Consider the following 17,643-nt stretch of genomic DNA (forward strand, 5'->3'; position numbering starts at 1 on the left):
AAATTGCAGTGCCCGCTGTTCTTAAAGCAGGCCACTGACGAGCCTTCCAAATAGATGCCGTTACAATGGATTCATCCAAATGGACGGCAGCCTAATATTAAACATTGTACGTTTTTGACATTCACGGACCGATTTTGGATAGCAGCCACGCTATTTGGACTGTTGAAAGACTCGTCAGTGCCCACCTTAACACGACAAAAAGACAATATGAACCGCCTTATGGCGGAGCGCAAAGAAGCTTTAATTACACTTGAGACACGGGATCAAACGAAAATTGACGCCCTCACTTTAAAGGGAAATGGAACAGCTATAGACATTTTACTGGGGAAAGATGGGATAAAATTCTTAGTTTGGGTCTGTGCGGAAAGAGAAGAGTCGGGGACTTTATATAGTTTAAGATTTAATGAAAATAGTAACAATAACAAAAAAATAACAAAAATATAACAAGTAAAAATCATAATGTCTACGCCAAATTTATAAGCCATTTTCTACAAGTTTTACGAATAGATAATGGACGGTATATAATCTACCCATATAACCATTCCAGTCGCAGAATCATCAAAGTGGTAACTAAATGTCAGATGTGTCGTAACAGAGTCCACACAATGTGTCTAGAATTGTTTCGAAACAAAGTGTCGTCGCCGTGTGTACACTTTTCCGTAACAAGGTGTCGACACATTTGTGTGCACTTTGCGTGCGGTTTGCGACTAAATCTGACAGAAAATTTGTGACAGCAAATGTCAATTTAAAATACCTCTTGAAAACCAAGGTTTGTCAAACTACTATTAGTGTCTCGTGTGCTCGTAAGTAATTCTAGTAAGTCATCATGGGCGATGCAAATGAAAACCATATAAACACCCAACACCCGTCAACCTTTTACAGAAATGTTTTTAAAGAAATGCAATAAGCTACTTAGGTCAGCCAACGAATGCTCAAAAAAGTTGTAGAGGGAAATGCTCGGAACACAATTTTTGACTCTGTAACTTGGTTTGGACAAGTTAGGAGGTGAACATATCAAAAGTCCCCGGCCGTAGCCCTTGAGCGGGGGGAAGAGAGGGGGCTTTGAAGGTCCCATTTTCCGGTTTTTCGATTATATCTCGGAAACTATGCATCTTAGCGACATGGCCACTTATACAAAATGAAAGTTAATTTAATTTGTTACAAGTTTATTCCGTCAATTTTTTCGATATGTTGAATAGTTTTTGAGATATCCGCTCTTGAAAGTTTATTTAGGGCTCTCAATTTTATCTTGATATATCTACATCAGTGAAGGTGCTAGGCCGTGTATGGTATCGTTTTCGTATAAATCTGGGTTGCTGAATCCATTTAAGGTATCACATTGACACCATTCCACAAAATTAAAAAAATCTTTTTAGGGTTCCGTACCTCAAAAGCAAAAAACGGAATCCTTATAGGATCACTCGTGCGTCTGTATGTCTGTCTGTCTGAATACACAAAATAGTTCTTTACCTATAGATGACAGGAAAACCTATTAGAAATGTGCAGTCAAGCGCGAGTCGGACTTAATGTACGGAACCCTTAATACGCGAGTCCGACTCGCACTTGGTCGGTTTTTTTTAAACTCCTCTTGACGCTTAACCGCTGAACCGATTTCGTTGAAATTTGGTATAGAAATAGTTTGCGTCCCGGAACAGGACATAGGATAGATCTTATAACCAAGCAACCTTTTGAAGGTGTGAAAAGTGGCGTGGAAATTTGTACGGGAAATCAATAACCGCTGAACCGATTTATATTAAATTTGGGATGGTCTACATCTTTGATTTAGTTAAAAATGATAAAAAAAACATGACTTCAAACCTAAACTTAAACAGTATTAACTTCAAGAAGTCAATTCTGAATTCCCCCCTACACCTCATTTCACACCTTTAAAGGATGATTTTTGAGATAACTTTTTATGTCCTGTCTCGGGACTCAAAATATATGTGTACTAAATTTAAATTAAAACTGTTCAGCAGTTTAAGCGTGAAGAGGAGTTTAAAAGAAAGTAAGTTTATATGTTTTTACTTTGGAATGGTGTCAATGTGATACCATAACTAAATTTGGTACTGCGCATTTATACGAAAACGATACCAAACATGGCCTCGTAGCTTTACTGTTGTAGAAGTCAAAATAAAATTGAGAGCCCTAAATTCTTATTACTTGACCAAACTTGTGTAGAAGGAAAAGGAAAAATAAAAGTCTTCGGCAGGAATATAAACACAAATATATTTTTTTTTTGCGTTACTATTTCAATCATCAAATATAAACATACCTTGATTATATTATTCTAGTGAGATCCTCATAGAAAACAAAAACATTTACTTAAAAAATTACAAGGTCGAAATGTCACGGAACTTGTGAGAGTAATATGTGAAAAATAAAAACTTTTATGACAAAAAAATCTGGACACAATTTAAGAAGCATCCAATTGCGTCGAGGAATCATCTGTATTTTTGCTTGTTTCATTACCTCCTCGCTTCTTTTTTTGTCCTTTGTATTCTGTAGCAATTTGTTAGATCTGAAAATAAAGATAACTTGCGTCGTCACGGATGTCGATTTATAGGTTTTAGGGAGTGCAGAATTCGAAAACTATGATCATTTTATATTCCAAGATGGCGGCTACGTATTTTGTCATAAAAGTCGTCATGGATATCGTTTTATAGGTTTTAGGGAGTGCAGAATTCGAAAATGATGACCATTTTGGATTCCAAGATGTCTGCCGTGCACTTTGTCATATAAGCCGTCATAGATGTTGATTTATAGGTGTTAGGAAAAGCAGATTTCGAAAATGATGACCATGACCAACAAAACGACATCCATATCGACTTTTGACATAGTGCATGGCCGCCATCTTGGATTCCAAAATAGTTATTATTTTCGAAATCTGCGCTCCCTAAAACCTATAAAACGACATCCATGACGACTTTTATGACATAGTGCATGGCCGCCATCTTGGAATCCAAAATGGTCATCGTTTTCGAAATCTGCGCCCCCTAAAACCTATAAAACGACACCCATGACGACTTATATGACATAGTGCATGGCCACCATTTTGGAATCCAAAATGGTCATCATTTTCTAAATCTGCGCCCCCCAAAACCTATAAAACGACACCCATGACGACTTTTATGACATAGTGCATGGCCGCCATTTTGGATTCCAAAATGGCCATCATTTTCGAAATCTGCGTCCCCTAAAACCTATAAAACGACATCCATGACGACTTTTATGACATAGTGCATGGCCGCCATCTTGGAATCCAAAATGGTCATCGTTTTCGAAATCTGCGCCCCCTAAATCCTATAAAACGACACCCATGACGACTTATATGACATAGTGCATGGCCACCATTTTGGAATCCAAAATGGTCATCATTTTCTAAATCTGCGCCCCCCAAAACCTATAAAACGACACCCATGACGACTTTTATGGCATAGTGCATGGCCGCCATTTTGGATTCCAAAATGGTCATCATTTTCAAAATTGGAGCCCCCCAAAACCTATAAAACGACATCCATGACGACTTTTATGACATAGTGCATGGCCGCCATTTTGGATTCCAAAATGGTCATCATTTTCGAAATCTGCGCCCCCCAAAACCTATAAAACGACACCCATGACGACTTTTATGACATAGTGCATGGCCGCCATTCTGGATTACAAAATGGTCATCATTTTCTAAATCGGGGCCCCCTAAAACCCATAAAACGACATCCATGACGAATTTTATGACATAGTGCATGGCCGCCATTTTGGAATCGAAAATGGTTATCATTTTCGAAATCTGCGCCCCCCAAAACCTATAAAACGACACCCATGACGACTTTTATGACATAGTGCATGGCCGCCATTCTGGATTCCAAAATGGTCATCATTTTCTAAATCTGCGCCCCCCAAAACCTATAAAACGACACCCATGACGACTTTTATGACATAGTGCATGGCCGCCATTCTGGATTCCAAAATGGTCATCATTTTCTAAATCTGCGCCCCCCAAAACCTATAAAACGACATCCATGACGACTTTTATGACATAGTGCATGGCCACCATTTTGGAATCCATAATGGTCATCATTTTCTAAATCTGCGCCCCCCAAAACCTATAAAACGACACCCATGACGACTTTTATGACATAGTGCATGGCCGCCATTTTGGATTCCAAAATGGCCATCATTTTCGAAATCTGCGTCCCCTAAAACCTATGAAACGACATCCATGACGACTTTTATGACATAGTGCATGGCCGCCATCTTGGAATCCAAAATGGTCATCGTTTTCGAAATCTGCGCCCCCTAAATCCTATAAAACGACACCCATGACGACTTATATGACATAGTGCATGGCCACCATTTTGGAATCCAAAATGGTCATCATTTTCTAAATCTGCGCCCCCCAAAACCTATAAAACGACACCCATGACGACTTTTATGGCATAGTGCATGGCCGCCATTTTGGATTCCAAAATGGTCATCATTTTCAAAATTGGAGCCCCCCAAAACCTATAAAACGACATCCATGACGACTTTTATGACATAGTGCATGGCCGCAATTTTGGATTCCAAAATGGACATCATTTTCGAAATCTGCGCCCCCCAAAACCTATAAAACGACACCCATGACGACTTTTATGACATAGTGCATGGCCGCCATTCTGGATTCCAAAATGGTCATCATTTTCTAAATCTGCGCCCCCCAAAACCTATAAAACGACATCCATGACGACTTTTATGACATAGTGCATGGCCGCCATCTTGGAATCCAAAATGGTCATCATTTTTGAAATCTGCGCCCCCCAAAACCTATAAAATGACACCCATGACGACTTTTATGACATAGTGCATGGCCGCCATATTGGATTTCAAAATGGTCATCATTTTCTAAATCGGGGCCCCCTAAAACCTATAAAACGACATCCATGACGACTTTTATGACATAGTGCATGGCCGCCATCTTGGAATCCAAAATGGTCATCATTTTTGAAATCTGCGCCTCCTAAAACCTATAAAACGACACCCATGACGACTTTTATGGCATAGTGCATGGCCGCCATTTTGGACTCCAAAATGGTCATCATTTTCAAAATTGGGGCCCCCTAAAACGTATAAAACAACATCCATGACGACTTTTATGACACAGTGCATGGCGGCCATTTTGGATTCCAAAATGGTCATCATTTTCGAAATCGGCACTCCCTAAAAGCTATAAATCGACACCCATCTCGACTTTTATGACAAAGTGTTTGGCTACCATCTGCATGCAAGACATTTCTATTATTTTTACGTACATAAATGGCCCCCTGTCAACTTCCAACCGAGATTTAATCGATAATTTATTCGATTAATGTTCAGATTAATTCAATTTCAATCTATGTTAGGTCGACTAAACTAATCGTGATTAAAATTTGAGAATTAACTTTTTTTATTCCATTAATTAGTCGAATAAACAGTTAATCTATTAAGTCCCATCTCTGACCACGGCATTTTTACACTTTGAGAATATCTGAAAACAAATGAACACAAGGAGCCATTTTGCAAATCCAATAACTTTGTTATTACTTTTGACAGCGCGTGTCATGTGTCTACACAGAGTCGACACAAAGTCGAAACATTTGCGACTACTTTGTGACTGCAATATTTCTCAGCCTTAAACCATATTTATACATCATAATTAACAAGTTTCGTAGTATGTAAAGCGTTATTTCTGTTATTTAAGTATAGTATACGCATCGAAGTACTAAAAATGCATCAAATAATATATTTATGAACACAGGCACTGAGAAGTAAACAATTTCATTTCCGGCTAAACTAAAACAATTTGGTGGCGCGTTGATTATATTACACTTAGTTTATCAAATCACTCGAGCAGTTTAATTCCCCATAATAATTTAAGTCCTATTGTAATATAAATGCAAACAATATATAATTACGTCTTGTAATCCGTTTTAGAGATGGCGTATTAATGTCACTTATTTTTATTTAACTATTTTTCCATCTGACAGTTTCCATTTGACAGGAACAAAATGAACGAATGAACGAATGATTTTGGCATAAAGTAGTCGCAAACTAGTAACAATGTGTGCACACGGCGACCACACTTTATGTCACTTTGTGTCATGTGTCGACCCTTCCCCATTTCTGGTAACTGTGTCGACACGGCGACGACTCTGCGACTGGAATTGTGACCGAAACAGACGGTGTCGACACAAGATGTGTCTACACCGCGTCGTAACGGCGACTGGAAATGGTTGTATGGGTACAGTCTACATTGGAAAGTACCTGCCACACTTTAATTGTTTTGCTCATGGAAAGTAGTGACGTACCTAATCATTGTTTGATAACTCGCTCACTACTACTGAATAATGATACAAACTGTCATCATAATTATTCTCTTGCCCTAGTCCCATTCACTTGGGATCGGCGCAGCATGTCTTTCTCTTCCACACCTCTCTGTCGTCCGTCATTTCATCATTCATTTGCGTTCGTTTCATATCATCTCTCACACAGTCCATCCACCTTTTCCTCGGTTTTCCTTTCCTCGTACTTCCCTCCACATTCATTCGTAATACCTTTCTTGTCACATGACTTTAATAAAGATACAAACTGTACAGGAGTTATATCAGAAAACAAGTTCGTTATCATCAGTTCATATAGTTAATCCTATAAATCAGCATAGTGGCGCAATATTGTATTCAATTTAGTATCATGTGCATAAAATCCGATTCGTGCATAAATGAATAAGCGAATGAAAGTCATACGGAGTAACTCACACTAGCCCGTTTTTAAAATAAGTAAATAATTGTAATGTAAGTAAGTGCGATGAGATGCTATAAATATCAAACATTTTATTTAGTTCATTTCTAACTTCTAACCTAACTACACTGTAACAAGTTCAAATAAAGCAGTAATTCCCTTTATGAGTAAGCTTTTGACAAGGATAAATAGGCGTGCAAATAGCTTTAACACATTTAATATAAATAGTTTTGATTTGTTACCATAAAAATGTAAATTACATTTTATAATAACAGATTATGCATGATAATTATAGTTAAATTAATGCACATTCAAGAAATTACCTTCGCCAATTCCAAGAATAGCACCCATTAGCGAAAAGTCAACGAACTTCTAAGGACATTGCTCGATTGAATTGGACCTATTTTTAACTAACAGATAGTGCAAAGAAACGTTTGAAGAAAAGGGTGCATTTAAAAGAAATAAAGACTTTTGTATAAGTAATAAAAAAGCAAGAAATGTACTAATTAGTATGTAACATTAAATCAATACAAATACTCTTTATTGCACACCTCATTACAGAAAACAATGCAAATAATACAGAGGAATAGGTTAAACAACAGGCGTATTTATAAATATTGACAATTTATTCGTGCACCAAACGTGTCAAATTTTAATAAATAAGTAGGTACAGCACAAAATCTTAAAGAAGCATAGAACAATTAACTGCCTCTCCTTGCACCATTGCTTCTACCTCAACATTTTCTTTTAAAGTCCATTTAGAACCTTGCGTTAAACATTTCCCATAAACGGTTAGCTTTATTGGCCCAACAGAGTTAGCGTATTTGCATAAAAGCGCTCCTTGCGCTACTCTGCCAACGCTAAGCCAGAAATATCACTTTATTTCACAATAAAATATTCATACACTAAAACGCGTTTGTTTGAGCACTCGGAGCTCAGAATATACGGATTCTAATTCTGTTTTAACAATTTTATATGGTTTTCATCTCATTTTGATAACACCTTGAGCCGAATTATCAGACATCTCATGCGCACCAATTAAGAGCGACCGAAATGCCCTAAAATCCGACTTTTGATTACATTTCGTCAGCACCAATCACCGTGAGCCGCTAAACAGACAACCATAAAGGTCTTATCAAGAAAAGGTGGTAACCATATCAAACTGGTAAAACAGAACTGGGCTCTGGGTTATTTTAACCTGAGAATTATATAGAGCAGTGGTAAATGGCAGTGGAATTGACATCTGAAGGTTTGTTTAATCGATCTCGTTACCTAGTTCAACGTAAGCACTTATATTTGCGGTACGAAGAAGTATTGACAGGTTGAGCTTCAATTAGTGCCGAGATTGCACGCGGCTCAGGGAATTATCTCGGATTGATTAGAAGCTTAGTTCGGTCGACCTTTTCCTTACACGCTCCAACTAGGCTTGTGCAGTACATGTACTAAAGTACTTTACTATACCGAACTATTCCCTAATGGTTCTGCTTTTAAAATAATACACGTAAAACGGGAGCGAGGAGTGACACTGACAGCAAAGCGATCCGAGTGATTCCACGTGGATCCGACATCCGAATGAACTAACGACGAGCGCATGCGATGACGACCGAACGCCTCTCGGCTAATATGAGCGACACAGCACATAGCCGGTGACGGCAACTCACGGGAGTAAGCGAGACAATAAATTTAGAATAGTACTACTTTACAAAAAGTTCGCAAAAACGGTCCCGTTACATTATTAGAATAGAATAGAATAGAATAGAATAGAATGTTTTTATTCGTGACAAAACTTAATAGATAAAGCAACAGGTAATACTACCACGGTCACGAAATGGTCCCGACTCAGCAGGTGCTAGCCTACTTAAAGGCTAGCGCTGGTCTTCCGTCGGGGCCATGGATTATTACGTCTAAATTATGCTCAGTTTGTCTCGGTGTACTACTGTACTAAAAGACCGCACTAATATATTTGTAAGATTGTACTAGTTTGGAGCGATCTTTTCAGTGAACGAGCACGCACAACTCTAGCTCCAACCAAACTAAATTACGTTTGAGATTACGGTTTTAAAGTATTTTTCCGCAGCTCGTCGCTAAGAACGCTTTGATCTTGAGGCGGATAGATTTAGAAAGTTAATGGCTATCTCAACGCTTTTGCGGTGTGATTTTCGGTGATATGTTTTTTTCTAGAAATGGTAATGAATATTAAAATTTGTACGCACAAGTATCAGTCAGTAGAAGAAAAATTACTAAGCTCAAAAATGACATACTTAGTAAATTAAACAACCAAACCGAATACAAAGAGACAGTAGCTAATGTTAGTATTCTTGTCAATGTTTCTACACGCAATATAACCACCGCAGCAAACTGATTAAGCGTATTGAATTCCCTAACAATTGCATCTCCAAATCGTAATATGGTTTGAATACATATACATTTAACCCAAGTAATGCCTGCATTGAATCCGGATCTCAATGCTACAATGCGACTGTAATAATAGTTGACATACGTAAGTCTGCCATTAGGCGATTGGCTGGCCTCTGCACGTCTTTAGAAATGTTTATTGTGATGCTTGACAATTTAAAGATAGGTACCTGGATCTACTCGCAATATTAAAATATACGAGCTTTGTTATTTAGGTCGAGGAAAATGTTGGTTATTTTTGATGTAACCTACATGCATTAAGACTAGTATTTTTAAAATTTGCTCGCTGACAATTTTCATGTCCGCATTAGTTTCATGTTTTAGGATGTTTACGCCAGTTTGTTTTTAGGTTTGTAGGTATGCATAGACATTTGGTGCGTCATGAAATTATGACTAATGTGACTTCTATTTAAAATTACATAATCCCGGTAACAATGTCCATGCTTAATAAATCTTAACGTTTACAAATAGAGCTAAGACTTTTTAGGCCTCTAGGATGATTATTCTAGGACTCACCGTGATCCGCTTTAGCAGCCGCTTGCCTTTGTGCCACGTAATAACGGCAGGCGGCCTCGATCCTGCCGATTCGCAGGACACCTCGTACCGCCGTTCGGCCGTTAAAGAGCCTCCTTCGCCTATTTCTGTAGGCCTCCGTATTTCTACTGTTAGTGGCCTCACTGTAACAATAAATTAGGTTTAATTTTGATGACTCACATATACTTAAAACGGAGGTAACTACCTATAACTAAAACTCATAGATAAAACACCAAACTGTATTCAAGTTAAAGATAATTTTCATTCTGAATTTTAAAATATTTGAGTGTCGCAGAGGGGTATTGATATCATGTATATGAACTCGCTAGATTGCAAACTAAATCTAATAAGCCATAGATCATGTTGACTGTAATCTCTAATATTTACATAGGTACACATTTTTTATGACACTTTGTCAGAAAATAGATAAGTCGCAGTTGGTATACCGTACGAGTATATGGTCGCCATTAAACATCATATTTCAATTCTTACTCAGTGTCTCCTAGCACAGAACGTTGCCAAATCTATCACTCGCCTTTTTTTTTTAGTTGGTACGCTTGATAAAAGATAGTGTGACCAACTTACAGAACATATCCAGGACTAGGGACACTTCTCGTGGTGGGACTAATTGTGAATTAGCAGCTTGACAAGTGAACACAGCGGCGTAGTCAGCGCGCCGTATCGCCGGCCACATGAGGCGGTTCTCGATGACGTCACCGGTGTTCTGTTCATATTCGGCGTCTACTAGAACGCCGTTGACCAGCCATCGGACTGTTGGTTCTGGTCGCCCTGTGGAAGAAAAAACAAGATTAATTAGAGCCTACAATAAGGTAAGGTAAGGTGGACTGACGACCTGGTAAAGGTCGCGGGAGTCCGCTGAATGCAGGTGGCGCAAGACCGGTCATTGTGGCACTCTTTGGGGGAGGCCTATGTGATGATGATGATGATGATGATGATGATGATGATGATAATGATGATGATGATGATGAATAAGGTAATGTGAAGGATTCATTACCGATACAGGAAAAAAAAACAATATAGATCTGCGTTGCTAAGTTTAAGCCGACTTGCCAGTGACATTGCTTACATGTCCCATATGAGCACCATACTAGACGTAGAACACGGCAAAACAACTGAGCGAATTAGGAATTTACAAAATGATTAAAATATAAACCTCAACATTCCGAGTAACATGAATAAATAACAGGTAGAACGTTAATCCTGTACAACTTATTTTCCTTCACCGATAAACAAGTTTACTCCCAAAATAAACGTTCACGATTAAAGTAGTAGCGTGTCATTAACATGGACTCCTGATTAATATCCGACAAACATGACTAGCTCACGTTACCGGCACCCGAGCCAAATATGACTATGATGAATGCACGAAATAGCTCAACTCGCGTAATCTACAAGAGAGTCAAAGGATAACATATTAAACTGGCTTTCCCGATGCAAATGTCGGAGTGAAACAGGAATCCTAAAATGTATAAACCAGTGGCGCGGTAGAATGCGTGCACTTGCTTCGCTACGCTTGGATGCTATCATGCTCGGCGCTGCGTGGATTCCCGCTCTAGCCGACTATGATAGTTCGGACTGTTTTCATGAATTTTACAAAGAGTACGGTTTTATGAAATGATGTGTTGGGTGTTTTCGGATACTTTGAATCATGTGTGTTATTTCTTCTCGGGATCAGATGTATCATTGGTATATTTGAGTGCACTTGTATAGCGGTTACAATAATAGTTCCGACAGTTTTCATGAATTTCACAAGGTTTTTAAGAAAGCCTAGTGGTGTTATCGGTAAAAATTGGATGTAGTTTTGAGTTTTGAGTAATAAATATAATCTCGGACTCAGAGGTACCATTGGAAGTGCACTTGTATGGAAGTTATGAAATTCAATATCACACGTTTCCACGAAATGGTTGTTGAAGCGTTTTCCGGAAATCAATTCACATATTTTTTTGTTCCCGGAATGTTATTTTATAAAACTTAGTGGTTATTATTGTTAGTATAAGCCAATAATGGCTTCCAAGTTACGATAAATGTAATATATCAATAATATTTTAGTAGTAGAATAACAGAGTACTCATGATTCTGCGTAAACCTTCTCGGAATCCGGAATTCTTGAAGGAAGTTAAGATTCTGAGAAAATAATATTGTATCGATGTTTGTATCTGAGGCAAGACACAAGAATATCGCTTACAAATGCTTTTATTTTAGGTACATGGCAGCTACCTCAATCAAATGCGTAAATCTCAAGTATTATATAAAATGAAGATAAGGAATAAAAAGTAACAATATAATTATATTGAAGTAGGAATATATTTTTATAATATGTATGTTGGTTGTAAGGAAGGTATTTATATATGGGCCACTAGTTGCCTGAAATAAAGATTTGCATTCATATGGGACTGTGATAGGTTAGCCAACTCATGAAATATTATCAGACCAAATATCGCTTACTTAGTATTTTTAGAAGTAAGTTAATAACTATAGGTACTTTATAGCACCACAAAATAAAACAAATTCAGGAATAGATTGAGAAGTTAAATAAATATAGCAACAGGCGGTCTTATTGCAGCAAACTTAGGGTCGGTTGCACCAAACTGTTCGTATCATTAAAGAGTTCGCAAATTTTTTATGTATGGAAAGTTATATAGTAAGGCGCCGGGGCGCACCGGCTGACGTTGATCAGTCTGTCAAATGTGGTTGGTGCAACTGGGCCTTAGGGTAGCAGATGAATGACATTTTGAATAGGTATTAAAAGCCTCGCATTTCGCAAGCGACATTCTCATGGAATAAAATTCCCCATTCGTGTATACTTACTTAGCGCCACTTACACCGTCCTAACCCACCGTCCCACTAACCCGGGGTTAACCAGTTAAACCCGGAGTTACCATGGTTACCATAATACTTTCACTGGGTTTACGGTTTAACCGGTTAACCCCGGGTTAGTGGTATGGTGCAAGTGGCGCTTAGAGTACCAATTTACCATGTTATACTTAACTGTATTGTACGTGAAACAATACGTCGTCGTCGATATTCGTCGCCCGCAGGCTCCTTTCGACTGGTCCTTTGTTTGCTTGTTTGTAAACCGCTATGTGCTTTTGTTAAGCCGGGTTCGAACGGTAAAGCGTCCTTAGTTCCGCTCCGAGCAAATTGAATTAGTTCTCGCAGTGCTGGGGCACTGGCGCGGTTTCGGGGATCTAATTCCAAATGTCAATGGGTTTAATTTGGATTTGTGTTGACAGTAACAAGTGCTGGTTACCTGCCTTACGTAGCCATTTAATTATATCTCAATTTACTCCGTTCGAAACAATTTCAAAGCGAAGAGAACTCAGTTTATTTCGCGGGAAACTTTGCTCGGTGTATTATTTCTTGGGTCGGTCAAACTATTCCGCAGCATCAACTGGAGGTAAACTAGTTGAAAAACCGCGAACACGCTTGAGGGTGTTATTCATGAAACTTGATACTACCCATTCAATCTCACTAAACTTTATCGTGTACGTTCTCATGTGATTGCGAGTTTAGTGAGGTTCCGTTCATATTCAAACCACACCAACATTACTGCGGCAGTATCCGGACAATAACTGCGATTTTGTCATTTCCTGCATTAATGCAGTCAACAGTAATGTCGCGCTGTAATCGACAGCAATACTGTTTAAAACAATTTTCATCTAAGATTCTCGATAAAATGACTTTTTTGACATTTGGGGCAGCAATGCAGTTGTCTGCAGCAGTAATGCTGGTGCGGTCTAAATCCGAACGTCACCTTAAACAAATTGCATGCAATCGATACGATTGTAATGTCATTTTGATACGTTAATTTATATTCGAGCCCGACGCGATTCGCGGACCTAATCAATAGCGCAGCAGAGTTCGTGAATCGGGTCAGGCTTATTGTATTATGATAAAACCGGCCAGGTGCGTGTCGGGCCACGCATAATGGGGATACCATACCTTCATACATACGATATGAAAAAGCCATGCAAGCAAACCTTAAACCTAACCTTTTAATGACAAGGGAACATTTATTGGAAAATCTTATTAATGGCTCAAGAGCTATTTTTTCTTAATTTTTCGCACCTTTTTTATTTTTACTTCCTTACTACTTTAATGCACCTACGGTCCAATTTTCATTAAAATGTTGTTTATAGTTTCCGATTAAAATGGATATGACTTATCTACTAGACAGACGGGCATGACTAAATTATAAGAGTTCTCTATTTGCAATGTTGGCTATGGAATCCTAAAAATAGAAACGTTTCGATTTGCGGACTTTGTCAGTTCTATATTTAAAAATACTGAACCGCTGGTGGTTCAGTTGGCGCTTTAAATTATAATTGACGTCATAACAGGAGTCCAATTAAAATAAAAACTATAAAACGCTTGACTTATGTTTCGGATTTTTTGGAGTCTTTTTTCTATGAGAGTTCCAATTGCTAACTGAGGGACCTTGCACACATCATAAATAATATGGAAACATGTTGAATACGTCAGTATTTTATACACTGACATAAGGCTTAATTTAGCTTAGCCAGTCTTCACGCTCTTAAAGCTAAACCACAAATTTAATAGGTAATCTTAGATTAGCCAAGGCGCCAATGATTGTCAGATCTCGAAGTCTTTAACGAGCGTTTCTCAATTGTTCGCTAAATGAAAACTGCGAGTCACCGTTCGGCGTATTGTCTTGCCTCTTGTCATAGACTACCTTCTAGAGACAGCATTATGAAATGTATGAACCATCTGTTTTCAATATTTTAAGCAAACCTGTTCGCATTCAGATATCAGCAAAGTTGCGCCAGAATACTGCAGCAGTAATGCTGACGCAGTCTCAATCCAAACGGTACAGTCACCTGCAATTATATTATGTTATGGTATGGCCGCAAAAATATGTGACACGCTCTAATGGATCTACAAATAAGATCGCATCAGATATTGTTGCGGCCTTCGTCGTGTAACATAATTATCATTGCAGGTGATTGGTGACTGTACCTTAACTCAAAAACTAATTCGAACGGACATCAAAATGATATTTGAATCACGCTATTTAGTTGTCCTGCTACATTTTCTTTCTGTCTTCCTTTCGTGATATTTCTTTAATTTTGCGAGCGAATAATGCGAGATCAATGAAGTTAGCGCCCATAGAAGTGCAAACGCAGCGAGCGCAAGTCTTTTGTGTATGTTCCATCTATTGGGAGGGATCAGCACTTCGCCTCGCCCAGCGCTCGGCAAATAACCTTGCTCTTTATATAGAACTTTGGCGTTTGAAAAACAACAAAACGCTCCAGACAAAATGAAGTATTCACTCGAAACAACCCCTGATTGAGACTCAAAGGCCGATTCTGTTCTTACAATGTATTAATGTCATCTTATTTTGATACGACGTCGAGTCGTGTCATCGGTAATTTCACGCGCTCCAATAAGTCCGTATGAGTCTATTCCTAATTGAATTTCGTGAGAACTAATCAGCGTTAGGGTTTTATGCTGATTGGGGCAGTCTGGCACTGCCCCTGGCGGTGCACGCTGATTAAATCGTATTCTTCTGCCTGCTCTTATCCCATGTTATAATAATATGTATATAACATGTTATTCTCTTCCATTCTCCTTTATCTTTCGTCACCTCAACACTCACTCATTTCTTTCTCATATACTCTTTCACACAATCCATCCATAGTTTTGTGGGTCTACCATCAGCTCTCCGAACATTAACATTCATCCCTGACATTATTTTGTATATACGGCATTCATCCCACCTCATTACATGTCCATACCACGCTTATCTACTTCTCCTCATCTTCTTCGTTGCCGCTTTCTTTCTAACTTTCTTTATATACTCATTCTTAATCCGATCCTTCCTCGTCACTCATCCATCTCAACATTCTCATGTGACGCTGACTCAATGTCATATCAAAACAAGACATAAAATTATCAAAACAGAATCGGTCTCTCAAATTGGATTTGGGGTATAGTCGAGGCCATTTCTGAAATTCGTGTCAAGGAGAATTCTTTAAATCAATTAACCAATTTCACTTAACTAGAGAAAACTTGAACCGGTCCAGTATCACATCAAAGTTAACCTAAATTAATAAACGGAACGGCCATCAATTTATCAAAGTAGCATAATTTATTATTACTAAACGTTGTGAGTTTGAAAATTTAATCGTAGCTATAACTTTATATAACTTTAAGAGGAAAATGGACCGCTAATACTTACAAATGTAGTTTCAAAATATCCTTTTCTGTAAGTATAGGTATGAACTTAAATAATAATTTTATGCGTAATTTGCTGGCCCTTAGTTTATCTTTTTATATTTTTTGAACATAATAATATTATAAGAGTTCTTCCTAAAAGGACCATGGGCAACGTTGTATGGAGCCTGGACCCAACGCCAACAGAAATGAGAGTAAGGTATTAGATAGGTATTTATATGTACTTCATTTTATTCTATGGGCACCAAGCGGAATTCCATTGCAGAACTGAGAAATTGGTATTTTAGCCAAAATGTGTCACCCTTATTACCTAGGCAATGGAGTCCAAGTAAGTAAATTAATTGCTGCAGGGTAGATGTTCGCGCGCCGCCGGGCGAGCACACCGAATGATTTTCCGCGCTCGCCGGGCGGTGGACTCTATTGCCTAGGTAATAAGGGTGACGACATTTTGACTAAAATACCAATTTCTCAGTTCTGCAATGGAATCCCGCTTGGTGCCCGTAGAACAAAATGAAGTACATAGAAATACCTATCTAATGACCTAATTCTCAACTCTGTTGGTTTTGGGGCAATTTTGACGCATAGTCCTTTGTTCGCAATTTGGTTTTCGCGTCCAACTCGTCTCAAAATAAAAACACAGCTATGAATCAGATACAAATTCTGTTAAAATATTTTCCAAAGTGAAAAATGGAGACTAACAATTGTATTATCGACAAGCGGTCGTCCATTTTCTTATTAATGGTTTCATGTTAGCGTAAATGTTATTCGTCTGAAGACTGTACAATCCATTTCAGACAGAAAAAGCGGCTTTAAGTGGATTCATTCTAAATCTGTGACAAAAAGACGTCGGATCTTTGACGAGCTGTCCGTGCAGTTAATTTTAAAGTGAGAAGGGCCGACGCAACAGGCGAACTAAGCCCTGCTGTTAGGCAGAGATGGGAAAAAAGGAGACTGATTTGAATTTTGACGATTTTAACACATTTATTTTGTGAAAAATTATCTCCGATGTTTCGAGAACGGACATTGTCCCCTAGGTCTTGGAGAAGACTCGCGATTAAGTCTTTTTTTAATGTAATTTTTTTGTTACTGTAAATGGCAAACATATCTTGCCACGTACTATGCCTGGTTTGCTCTTAGATATTCGTGTGCCTACCTTTACTTTTACTGTACCTATGTATGTATCTAAATGTCAAAATGACCAGATAGAAATCATATATAAATCTATGGTCAAATAGAATGTACTGAAATTTTTCATTACATTTGTTCCAATGAAAACACTATTACAAAAGATAAAATTTGCATGATGGTTATCAACAGCTGTAGAAGGTGAAACGATTGTATGTAATGTACATTTAACATAAGATACTTTTTGTACCCTTTTCTGCAAATAAATTATTTCTATTTCTATAATACACCGGAATACAATTATTTGTTAAAATTTTATCGAATAATGCCCGTCTCTTCATTGGGGCATCTCCGTTAACACGGACTCTTTTCTCGCCTCTGGGACTGCGACTACGCTTCAATCAATTTCCCGATTATGCAAATACGGTGCCCCCGTCGATCGGAATTACGTCTGAGTTATACACTTAATCCAATAAAAGTCACTTTGATTGGAATCTGGCGATTTTGAAATTGTCGAGGTGTTCGGGGCCGATACCTGTCGTTGTTAATTTGGGAAAATGTTAACGTTTAAGAGATATTTTTAATTGGGGAATGAATTTATAG

The 17,643-nt window shown here is 38.2% G+C and overlaps 1 protein-coding gene across 1 annotated transcript in view; it reads right to left on the reverse strand.

The window, feature by feature from the left end:
- Positions 1-17,643, reverse strand: part of LOC134664041 (nephrin) — a 586,846-nt gene that overhangs the window by 224,011 nt on the left and 345,192 nt on the right. The window contains exons 6-7 of the mRNA XM_063520605.1: positions 10,285-10,488; positions 9,682-9,842 (exon numbers count right to left, since the gene is read on the reverse strand). Coding sequence (XP_063376675.1) covers positions 9,682-9,842; positions 10,285-10,488 — 365 coding nt within the window. The remainder of the gene's footprint in view (positions 1-9,681; positions 9,843-10,284; positions 10,489-17,643) is intronic.

The sequence above is a fragment of the Cydia fagiglandana genome, chromosome 4 (assembly GCF_963556715.1).
Source record: "Cydia fagiglandana chromosome 4, ilCydFagi1.1, whole genome shotgun sequence".
In the NCBI taxonomy this organism is placed as follows: Eukaryota; Metazoa; Arthropoda; class Insecta; order Lepidoptera; family Tortricidae; genus Cydia; species Cydia fagiglandana.